The sequence below is a fragment of the Ciconia boyciana genome, chromosome 7, assembly GCF_034638445.1.
Source record: "Ciconia boyciana chromosome 7, ASM3463844v1, whole genome shotgun sequence".
Classification (NCBI taxonomy): domain Eukaryota; kingdom Metazoa; phylum Chordata; class Aves; order Ciconiiformes; family Ciconiidae; genus Ciconia; species Ciconia boyciana.
Window position 1 is genome coordinate 31728070 of NC_132940.1, and position 12230 is coordinate 31740299.

At 43.3% G+C, this 12230-nt stretch overlaps 1 protein-coding gene across 8 annotated transcripts in view; it reads right to left on the reverse strand.

The window, feature by feature from the left end:
• Positions 1-975: 975 nt before the first annotated feature.
• The window catches only part of RASAL2 (RAS protein activator like 2), a 189470-nt gene continuing 178215 nt past the window's right edge, over positions 976-12230 (reverse strand). For 5 of the 8 annotated variants that reach the window (XM_072866623.1, XM_072866618.1, XM_072866621.1 and 2 more), the window contains 4 exons: positions 11670-11872; positions 11085-11172; positions 8307-8337; positions 976-6275 (listed from right to left, as the gene is read on the reverse strand). In XM_072866623.1, the coding sequence (XP_072722724.1) occupies positions 6133-6275; positions 8307-8337; positions 11085-11172; positions 11670-11872 (465 nt within the window). In that variant the 3' untranslated portion in view covers positions 976-6132. The remainder of the gene's footprint in view (positions 6276-8306; positions 8338-11084; positions 11173-11669; positions 11873-12230) is intronic. The other 3 variants (XM_072866624.1, XM_072866625.1, XM_072866620.1) reach the window with 1 other exon arrangement.

A 12230-nucleotide genomic window follows, 5' to 3' on the forward strand; every position in this document is an offset into this window, starting at 1 on the left:
CTGGTTTGGGTTCGTACGAACATGCAGGAAGACAACTCTTGGCATGAAAAACTTACAGCCTAAGCAAGAACAAGGCAGAACACGCAGGAGACTGGAACAGAAGAAAGTGTAGGGCCAGGGTGGAAGCATGCAGTAACAACTAAACGTTTGCTGTGTGTATTTTGCAGGCTTCAAAGCTATGGAAAAAATATCATGTGAAATGAAAATAAAAAGACTTTCAGCAAAGCATCCCCTCAAGTACAGATCTTGCGTTCAATAAGTTCAATATGAAAGGTTTTCCCGCGCATTATATACAAGATTTCATACACATACAAAGCATAAATATAAAGTGCTTATATTTATATATAAGCATTTTATGTGAACCTGTGAATAAATATTCCTCTGTATGTCCATGCCTCACACACTGCAGCTTTGGGCTGGTGCATGAGAACCTGTAAACTAGGAATTGACTGAACAACAAAACTGGGCTGATCACATTCACTGGTCCAGCATGAGAGGAATAAACACATTAATTAATACAAGGTAAGTCTCTTTTTACCATTTAAGGTGTTACTATTATCCAAAAAATCCCATGCCTAAGCAGAGAGCAATTCTCTGTGTCTCCACAGCTTGTCGCTCTCTCACTCCACAATGCCAGATATTTCCCAGAAAGCCGACAGATTCAGAAAGCGCGAGAGGTTACCGGCACCGGGAGGCAGAGCTCCGGGACGCAGCCCTGGGCCTGGTGCTGGACACCCCAGCAACACACCCAGCCACAGAAACACGAGAAAGGAATTAATTCTGCTGCTGTGATCCACCATGGACCCCCTCGGATCACCCAGGTAGCTCCTGGTGTCAAATGGGAGCTACTCGTCCCAAAGATGAAGTTACATGGCCTGAGTTCCCCTCCACCCTCTGAAGTTACACAAAACGCAAGTACAACCTGAGAGCAGGAAGAGCAGAATTTTAAATCAGCGTAGGTTTACTGAGTCCAAACTGTTTAAAGTTAAAGTTTATTTGTATTCTTTTTAGGAATATCAATAAAAGACCTCAAATGTATCTATATCTGTACATATTACAAGAACCTTCAAAAATTATTCACAGAACAAAAATAAATCTTCTTTAGAACAAACCCAGGCAATGAAATGCAGAAATGGATCTCAGAGACCAAACAGTCCAGTGCTACTAGCATAAAAATACGGCTTGAAAAACAAGTTTATTACTTTTTAAGGTGTACTTTGTTGAAATAAAAAATAAATTATTTAGAGCTATCATTGTAAAACAGTTCCGTGTAGTAACACTCTTATTAAGGCCCTTGAGACAGAAAATCTATTTTTACAGGTAGGATTCCTGGCAGGCATGATCTGTAATGACATGCTTGCTCTCATGGGAGTTAACTTACTGTGGAGAAGGAAATACCTAAAAGCATCAGCCCAAATTTAACCCTTTTTGCTCTGTCACACTTGGCTGGATACCTGTGGCTGACCATGCTAATCGCTGATGTAAATACATTTAATGGTTCAACTCGGACAGGAACTGTTCTCCAGGAACGACACAGGTATTTTTGCAGAACACAAACAGAATTCATACATACATGGTCACCTTAGCAGATAAGTATTGCTGCTGACACATTCCATGGGAACTGCTGTAAAATTGACAGACTTCAATCATTGAGTTTTCAGATGAAGTTAGAAGCTGGTTGGTTTAAGCAAGCATTAAACCATGAAATTAATAGACCATGTAAAAAAAAAAAGCCTAAGCCAACCAAAAGCAATTGTGAGAACATAAAATAAAACGCATTTCTTGGACGACTTATTAGATGGATACAGAATTTATTACTGGATACACCTCATATTCTCTAACTAGAAAACATACACATCCCTTTCCACACTCCTCTGGATCCCATGCTTAGTTATTCCACTGGAGAGGAATGTTGCAAAATGTGTAGCTGCATGAATCTGTGCTTTTACGCATAGCTGCCCATTTCTAATACACCAGGAAAATAACAGTTGGTAATTCCTGGATGTGAAATCGGTCTATTTCCCTTAAAAAAAGGTCTGAATTCCTACAGTTGCAAAGAATGGGCATTTACAGGATGCCACTCCTAGGCTGTGCTCCCTCTCTTCTCCATTAATGCCTATCCCATGTCATTCTGGTCACCTCTGTTCTTCACACACTTTGCAGACACCACACACAACATGGCAAAAGGCCACAGCGCTACACAACGCTGCTCCATTTCCCTGCCCTGCCATGCTGGCCGAGAGCTTTTACTGAGAACTTGGAAGCCCAGGTGGTTCTGTGGTTTGGGAGAATCATCCTAGAACAGTACTGAGGAACGTGGCCAGCAAGGACTGAGGTGCCAGGATGGGGCACCTTTTCTGTGTCAGTCTTAGGAACACATGAGTATTACTCCTACAGGCTACTGAAATTTTCCTGTGCTACTTCAGCTGTTTCCGAATGAGAGCAGCAGTTGCTTGCAATAGTGTTGAACACAGCCTGATGCATTTGCTGAAAGTATTAACTGAAGCCTAATGTCTATAATGGTCATCATCAGACTTTGCACTATTTACTACTTCTCTCATTGCTGCAGAAACCCACTGGCTACTAGTCTTAAAGCAAACGTCATCAGGCCCAGTTAAGGCTCGCTCCAAAACAGATAGACCTTTTGGCTGCCACGTGGTTTAGTGCCACTTGAGTTTTATCAGACTGGACAAAATAGAAGCTGGCATTTTCACATATTGTCAGCTTGAAGTAGCTTAAAATTTCTCTAGAAAGCTGCCTGGTAACAAACTAGGAAAGCCAGCTGCCTGCAGAACTTGGGAGCATAACGTTTTGTTCTGCAGCTAATCGATTTTAGTCTTGCAGCATTGTGAGTCTGCATCCTTCACCCCCTTTTGGGTCAACAGGCAGCTTCTCCTCTACAGTGGGAGTTAGAGGAGAACACTTTGCACTTTAGGGTAGAAATTGAAATAGAAGAGAGATGACCAGCCTAGCAACAAGCTGTGAGGATGATACTGATGGGTCAGACTCTTTTAGAATAGCAACTTTCCTAGTCTACAAGCTTAAGAAATACATAGGAGAAGGTACATTACTATAATGATACATCACCAAAATGTATCAATCTTGGGGCAGGTATTATTTCCCCTCTAAAAATCAGGGCTGAAATGTTGCCCCTGTTGCATTTCTCTGCAGAAACCAAAGTGGATGCCTCGGAGTCTTCAGCATCGAACCACACAGCTCAGCCAGTGATCTTTGACAGATTACCAGAAAGCTGGGGAGCTCTAGTGAAATGTGTTTCCCAAATTAATGCTAGACTAAGCGTTACCAGAATGACATATCTGCTTCTGCCTTGTTCTAGTCAATGTATTCCTACGACCACTTGCTCTCACAGATCAGTCACAGAACACCCATACTATTTGCACTGTGTAATAAGTGAGCAATACACATGCCCATCGGAAAAGGCTACTTTTGGGAACAAATTTCCCACGATGCAGCTGTGTAATTACAGTACATAGCAAAGGGGAGAAGCAGATCACATAAAAATACTCAAAGGGGTTTGCAAAAGTTTCTTGTAAAAGAGAGCTATTCACAAGACAGATTAATACAAACTCAGTAGACTGCCTACAGCTGTGATGCATGAAGGAGGAAGGAAAGAAGGAGGAACTTAAAGGCACAGTTTGAGGAAGAAAATATCAGAGGTCAGCAATGACCCAGAGCTGGAAGACGGTTTGGAAAGTATTGAAAAGAAATGACTACTCAGCAAATGCAGAGCACAACCCCAGGTGCGCCAGACCGTGCTGACTTGGCTATGATACACCAAGAACAAGACAGGGATGCTCCTTGGCCTGTAGTACCAAGTCACATTCAAGCAGCCAGAGGAGCTTTGATCTGAAAGAACTAAGCATTAAATAGAAATCCCAGCTCGCTGCAGACAGGTCTCCTCTAGATGAAAATTAACAGCCAAGGCCTTGCTAAGAGACGTTCATACACGTTTTTCTTATCCATCCTACAGTGCAGGAGATGTGGTCTCTGTATTTATGCATAGTTAGTAATGTAACATACTTGTGTGATGACGTTTAACTGAAGTATCGTAACACAATAATCACGGAGAACAGTTAACATACTGCGCTCTGTCACAAGCTGCATTTGCCCACAGAGGTGAGAGTAATTCACTTCCAAAGAACAAACAAACTTGACAACAGACACCGAATTTGGGTCCTCAGTATTGCCAATCCTTCATGTTCAAGGCAACGTGGGTCACTTTCAGGAAGTCAAAAAATTGGCTTAGAAATGCCTACGTTTTTAATGTAGTACAATTTCAGAGATTCAGAAACTAAGGCCAGAAGGGATAATCAGATTATCAGCTCTGACCTTCTCCATATCACAGGCTATACAACTTCAGCCAGGTACGCCCAGAGCCACCTCATTAACTTGTTCCTAGTTGCAGCCTGAACTGCTTGCTAAACACATCCCACACCGAGGCACCCTCTTGAGGGTTTGTCTCGTTTTGAAGTCAACTCTTCCAATTCCCAATTTCCATAACTAATTTGAATGGTTAATCACACTCACTGTTATTAGTATACTTCTGTAATTAAAAATTTCAATTGCTGTTGCAATAATTTTATTTACTTTTAGAGGCTGGGGGCTAGAAATGTATACCAAAAAGCAAAAGTGAAGATTCACACACTATTACTTGACTCTAGAATCTGGGCTTTAAAAAAACTCTCAGACTAAATATTGTGGCATTTGATGAAATCATGAGAATTGATAATACTGTGTCATTTATTGTTAATCTTTTACAGTTTCTGAATGTCATTATCTTCCACAAGAAGGTCACTTTGTAATTATATACGCATTCACATACAGCCTGTAAGTATGCTTCTATGAAATGCAACTGAAAGTAACTGGAGATGAAAGCTTAGTCAAAACTCCTTAAGAAAAAACTGGTGTGTACAGAACTTCAAAATAAACCCCTTTAAAGTATCCAGAGAAAGGCAAATTTCAGTGGAAATGGAAGATCTTTTAACACAAACGTGTAGAAAGCATCTGTCATTGGAACTAGACTGGCTAAAGTAGTGGCTGAAATAGTGAAATTGAATGAGAGTTAAAATATAGAAATCCTCTAGGAAAAAGGAAATTTTGCGTATGGAAGTCTACTTTCTGGGCATGGGCACCCTTCGGTTAGCCCTCTCCTCAGAGCATTAACCTGACTGTTCCTGATGGAGTGCAGAGAATGAATCCAGGGTGCCGCTATATGGTGCGTAAAGTGGGGATGGGATAGAAATTTTAAAAAAGTATTTACAGGTCTGTAAATTCTCAAAACAGAAAATATAAAACTGCATTAGAACCGGGGTAAAAAAGAAAGAATCCTACCTTGAAAAACTGCAGATTCCCTCTGTCTGTTTGATAGGACGCCTGACTGTGTGCAAATGCAAGGAAACAAGCTTGCTGCTCCAAGTTTTTACCTTGTTCAAAAAGACTGAAAATTTTTTGCTGGAGTCCTACCGAAAGTAGGTACAGGATCCAGCAAGAGGCAATTTTCTTGCTAAAATGTTTGCTATCGAGCTTGCATTCAGTTAAAGAACAGCTAGAGAAGAGGGGAATAAAACCAGCAGATGAGTTTTCTTACAGAATTCATTTCACTACTATTTCACTCCACTCATGTACTTGTATCAGTCAGCCTGATATATACAGCTGCTGTCTAATGTAACTCACTGCTCGCTCATCTCTCTCTCACCCACAACACGCATGCACTCACACTCCCCTCTTCTTCCTCCAAGGACTGCAGTGCTTTCAACAAGAGAAAAAATAATAATAATAAAAATAGCAATAATTAAAAAAATCTACAGTCTTCACTTCCTTTTGGTATATTACATCGGCATTTTCTGTACATGACCCAAGAGCTCCCTCTATTTACACAGTGACATGGAAGGACTTGTTCCTGGGAGCCCAGTTCTCCTGGCATTGAGTGGGGAATTAAAGCCCACCTTTCAGAGTTCTTCTTTCTCTTTTCCATTTTATTAGCAGCATTATGTAAACCTGTAAGGGGAAGGGGGGGCTATTTTGAAGGTTTCTTGAGTCTGCTCCCTCTTGCCCTTCTCCTGGGAAGATGGCCGGCAGCATCTGCCCAGTTAGCAGCTGCTGTTTTTGAATTCACCATTCTCCGTGATGGAAAGCTTGGTGGGATTGGTGGGGGAGATGCCATTGCGGACTTGCATGCTGTAGCGCTCCTTCACCTGCGTCAGGGCACTCATCAGCCGTGTGTTGGCAGCATCCAGGGACACGATCCGCTTCTCCTGCAACAAACACCCCACAAAGTCAGAGCGCCTTCACAAATGAAACGCCTTTGCCCCACAAGCCTGCTTTACGGGGACCTTCCAGGACCCGGGGCTGTGACAGTGTCTTCAGGTGATTTCTAGGCAGAGGCAGCTTGGCTAACATTCTCTGGTAAGATGGGATGTCTGCCTCTTTCTGTTTTCTTGGGGTAACACGGCCCCTGTGTGCCACAGGCTTTTCACAGGCCGGTCTCGCCCTCCTGGCCTTTTTGCACAATGGAAGGTGACAGTGAGTCAAAGTTACATTGGTGAATTGATCCAGTCACAGCGGCTTTACCCAGACAGCCTCCAACCGAGGCAGATGGAAATGCAGTATTTTGCCATGGGGCGGGGGAGGGAAGGGTGTTGGTGTTAGTAACAACAATAGCCAATTTAATTTTTTTTTTTAATTATGTTAGAAAAACAGAAACAGGCAGCAGAAAATAAACGTGGTGGAGGTTTCATCTGGCACAGAAAAGTGCAAGTGGTATCTAACGGCCATTGTCTCTGTATTTTGGATGAAGTGTGCTCAGAATAAACTAATGGTATGCTTGAAATAAAAAAAAAAAAAGCAGATAATGGCAGCCTGCAGTCACCAGCAGGAGTGAGGGTGCAACAGCAACATAGAGAAGAAGCAGCCAGAAGCTAAAACTAAGGGGTTATTTGAGGTGAAGGGGAAGAGGGCAGTGTGGGTGGAGGGGGAGATGCCATCGACAGAACACAAAGAACGAACACTGAACACACTGCTCCTAGACCCATTCCAGCTCAGAGAGGCTCCCGGGCTCCGCCGAATCCAGGGTTCCCACATCCCAGTTTTGATTCTTCTGGCACAGAAAGTGCTAGCCTCCACTTTTAGCAGAAAGCTAAAGGATGTGCACTAAATTTATAAAAAATAAAAAACCCATCAACAAAACCCAGCCTACTAACAGCTAGATTGTCTGCAGTGAGATAAAGCACTGGAGGGTCAAACCAAGGAGTTGGTGGCACAATTAGAAATGACAGTTTTCATCTTCCCCCCCCAAAAAAAATAAGCAGCCACACAAAGCAGCAGAGAGCGCAAAAACTAAATATGCTCTCCATGCTACCAGCTGATCGGCTTTTTTTCTTTGAGGAGGAAAAATGTCTAAATTACTTGAATGAAAAAAGCTGCATGCAGGAACTCTTCTCAGTCCAGCCCATTGAGAAACAAAATGGAAGGAAAAATGATGCACAGAGGCACAAACATTAAGGGATAGTTCAGACATAATGCTCAGGAGACCTAAGTGCTACAACAGCCCCTTGAGATTTTGATCCCAGCACATCAGCTGTGTGGTACATCAGTAATCAAGTAATGTTTGCTTTTCTCAGTGGGCTTCCCCACAGGGGTAAGTGTTAGGGTGCAAAAACAAAGCCGAATTTAAGTACTGCTTGTATTACAGCCCTGAAGAGACCGAGCTCTGTATAGCAGAGCAAATGGAGGAGGTGGCACGAGAAATCAACAAACAGCAAGGCAGGCTATAGCCTGCCCTAGCACTTGCTCTGATCCAGTCAATGTAAGCAAGGAGAACAGACAATGGAGGAGTTCAGGGCCTTAGCTTTTCCTCCCGTGCTGAAATAAATCCTGCAAAACACAACTGCCTTAGCAGAAATGTGTTCTTCAGCAAGTTAAAGCTCCTCCTCCTTGGACTAAATTTCACCTGGAATATATAATTTAAAATTAAAATTTATTTCCAAAGAATATAGCTTTCCAAATAGTTAAAAATGAAAGGCTGGTTATTTTCTGGCACTGATGAGTGCTCACTATGCTGGTTTGCAAAACAGCTGGAAATCTACACTTGGAAAATCAATCTTAAAAGCATGAGCTTGGTGAGCAGAAGCATCTTCTCACTCAAAGGAAAATTCAACCTAACAAACATGTCTCTAACACAGATGAGTTGGGCACAGGGAGTGGGAGGAGCTGGAATGGGTAGGAGGTCAGTGCACTGGGCCAGGACTGGGTACTGCTCAGCTAGAGAACTGATTGGGTTTACTTGCCTGTTTGAATTATCTCATCCCCATTTATGACCTGTAATTTAACACAGCGGAGATGTCACTTGCAATAGCAACTGGGCTAGTACTCTTTGCAGCTCCGCTGCTCCAAGGAGAGACTTTAGCCAGACCTAGCCCCTGCTCAGTCAGGGAGGCCCAGACACAGCTTCTGGAACCACAGTGCACACGAGGCGCTGCCCAGAGCCAGTGCGAACAGCACGTATATTGAGAACAAGGCTGTCCTTGTGCATCGGTGCAGTATTGGGTGCTGCACCTGACCACAAGGCAAGAGAGCAAATCCTGAAAAGCATCTTGTGGTGATGTAACTAAGCACAAGAAGCCCGGGTTACTGCTGTTTCCTAGCAGCCATTTAACTCTTCAAACAGGTATAAGCAGCCAGGTTCCAACTCCACTCCATAAATCTCACATAAAAAAGACCTTTTCTTTCCTAGCTGCTGCTATATCCCTTTGCCAAATGAACCACAGACTAAGAAAAATCTTGCAAGCACAACTTAAGAGGGATTGCTACAGAACCCAGCAAAAACTTGGGCTCCTCTGGTGTGTCTGTTCTGAGTCTTTCATCAGTCTCCTCTTCTGCTCAGGTACCCATGAAATGGCAATGACAACAAAGCTTCCCCCATGAACTGGTTGATACTGAAGCAGCTAAGGTTTGCTGATGACCTTGCTTGCCCAAGTAGCTAACAGCAGCACTTCAGGAGAAAGAGTGTCAGATTAAAAGAGGAATCATTAGTGTTACTGTTTTGCTACTGTTTTTTTTTTTCAACAGTTTCCACTGCAGGTGATAAATGATGCATCGTTTGATCAAGTGTGATCAAGGACCACACCTTTCCAGCCCTGAGGGTTTGAAGCTTTCACAAGTCAGCAGTAGTCCCCTCTGCCAGCTGGTGACACTGAGGGATCAGACTGGTCCACTCTCTCCCTTGCTAGTCCATAACCTCACATGGAGGCTGAGAGCCTGCTAGCATAGACAGGTAACAAAGGGAAGGGCAAGTTTCTTATTCAGTCACAATCTCTCAAATCCTCCCCTCCAAAAATCACTTTTTATGAGTTTGCTCAGTGCCCCTTTCACCTTCCTGAGGCAGACGGAAAAGGCATCACCTCCTTCAAAAAGCAGGCTGCTGTTTGGATGAGCTGCCATTCCATCAGCATGTAACAGCAAGATGCCCTGACGGTGCCTATCTCCAAAAAATGGCCCAGCACATTCAACTTCTACTCCAGCTTCCACTTGCCATACTTCTTGATCAGATTAGAGGCTGCTGTACTGTTCCCCCACCACAAAGAAAATAAAAAAATAGAGTGACTGACTACATTCCTGTTCCTTCTCCAGCACTGCACTCTCCCACTTCGCATTTTGAGTGCAAGTCCTCACAGAAAGGATTTAATCTTGAGCTGCATCTAGAAAGGGTAACTACACTGGTGTCTCCATGTAGAGCATCTTGCACAGTAACTAGGACCTACATACGGTGTAATTCCAGTAGGATTTTCTTTTTATTCTGCAAGGCTAGGTAACAGAAGTGCCATGTTATTGTACACAAATGATTTATTCAGATTAGATGGCACGGATCCAAAAATCCAGCTTTCAAGAACAGTCTTTCTGAAGAACTATGGGAAAACGGGCAGAGGCTGCAGGAAAAACAGAACTTATCAAATTATCAAAAATAAACCTCCTATAAATATGCTCCTAGTATTACTGGGTTTTTAAAAACACAGCTTTGTTTCTACTTCATATTTTCCCTACAGTTCCACGTGAGCTCAAACATTTCTATTATTGCTGGCCATTCAACAGGAAAAAAATGGCCAGTGTATGCCCTTTTGTGCTCACTTATGCCTATATTCTAATACACCCGTACCATCTTCAACAATGTTCAGCTGAGGCCCCCCACCCCCCCACCCCCGCTTTGTGTAGGGAAGCAACTTTCTGAAATAACTTGGGTTATTCCTGAAACAGGTAGTCTTCTTGAGATTATCTATTAAGGAAAGTTTACAGTTGGAACTACTGAAAAGCCCAGAAGCAGGAAAGATGTCCTCCAAATGCAAATATCACAAACATAACATGGCAGGCAGGTATCAGGCCAGTCTCAGGTTCTGTTGTACAAGCTTTGCTCTCTGGGATCAGCACAGACACAGAAGAAAAGCTGAAACGATCCCACACAATACACCCACATGCATTGCCCACTGGGTCCCACTTTCCACAGTTAACTTGTGTTGACTGAGGCAAGCACTGCAGGTTTGTGGCAAACCGGGCATTTCTCCAGGGCTGACGTGGACAGTCAGATGGGGTGAAATGCCACATATGACATTATACAGGGCAATGCTCCATTGCAAGCATTCTCTTTTCTTGACTCGAATGTTCAAAGCCATGCTTTTAGCTTGCATAGCTGAGATGCATGCACATGGCAATTAAACTATACTGGTATGAGGCACAGCTTTTCCAGAGCTCCCAGGCCCACACTTGGAACAATGTCTACAAAATGCACTGCTATTCCTTTACCCCCTTGGGGTCTCACAAAGTGGAAAAGGTTTTGGAGAAGCGATCAGTCCTGTGATTTGTTGTCAGGCTTTCTCAAATCCTAGTGTCAGACAGTACAGTCTTTACTAATTAAAAAACCCAATTCTTTCCTAGAAGGCCGTAAGTCACACGTGCAACACCATGGGCCAATACTGGCTTGGGAGCTAAATAACAATGCTGGAAGGGGAGGACAGGGGAAAATAACGGGTTCTATGCACAGAACACTTGGTTCTTGGAGATCCTGAGCTCCTTACCTGTGCATCAATTATTTTCTGCTTTGCATCGATGACAGCTTGCATCTCTGCATGATCCTTCTTCAGCTCCTCTTCAACTGCCATGAGTCTGATGAGCAAAAAGAGGTACAAATTAGGACAGTTTAATACTATTCCAGTGTGTTTCAGGTACTCTGGCCTATTGGTTTGACTTCCCTGATTGTCCTGGCTCTGCAAGAGAAGAATTCTGCTGCACTCGGAAAAGCTTATCTATCCATCCAACACTCCCAATTGCCTAACCTTGTTATTCTCAAAATGGACATTGCTAAAAATGCAACTGCTCTGAAAAACTACTGCCTTGAATACAGATTCCAAACAAAGCAAAAAGACCTGTTATAAGTACAACAGAGACCAGGGTTAAAAATTTCTAAATCTTTTCCTTCACTCTCCCAGGAATCTGAGGCAAGTTTCCACACCTGCATCCCTGTTTCTTCATCTCTAAGACAGGATGGTATCAGTCCAGAGATGTCAAGAAGCCGATGCAACTACCTTCTTTAGTGTCAAAGACAACACATGACACAGGGGAGCTGCTTGTCCTACACAGTCCCAAACTTTCCAAAGCCTCACCTGCTGATGATACTTTTCATCTGGCTGTCCTTCTCCTCCTGTTGCCTGCGCAGTCTCTCCTCACTGTCTTCCAGCCTAGACTTGTACTCCATCAGCAGCTTCTGCATTTGCTGCTCTTGCACCAGGAGCCGCCGCTCATACTCCTCCAGCCGGCGACTTGACACCTTCAGGCGCTCCTTCAGCTTTGCTATCTCTTGTTCATACTGCAGGTGGAAGGAAAGACGGAAAGAATCAGATGCAAAGGAAAAAGGAAGAGATCAGATCGTTATAATCTTCTGCTACTGTTCAGAGAAGGATATTGTTTTTTTCATGAAAAATAAGTTGACAGAAGTAAAGGAAATGACAAGCAAACAACTGTAGGCAGCCACGGACAAGGAGCACGTAGGCTCCCATCGAGCATTAAGCTACTCCCACACTGTAGGATGTCACTCTGTAGCATAATTTAAGCAGAGGGCTCTGACATGGCTCCTCAGCCCTGACCAGAAACATCCCCAGTTACTCCAGACTCAAGCAGTTCCCAGACAGAAGCTGCTAATAGTGCTCAACTGTAAAAATGTCCTG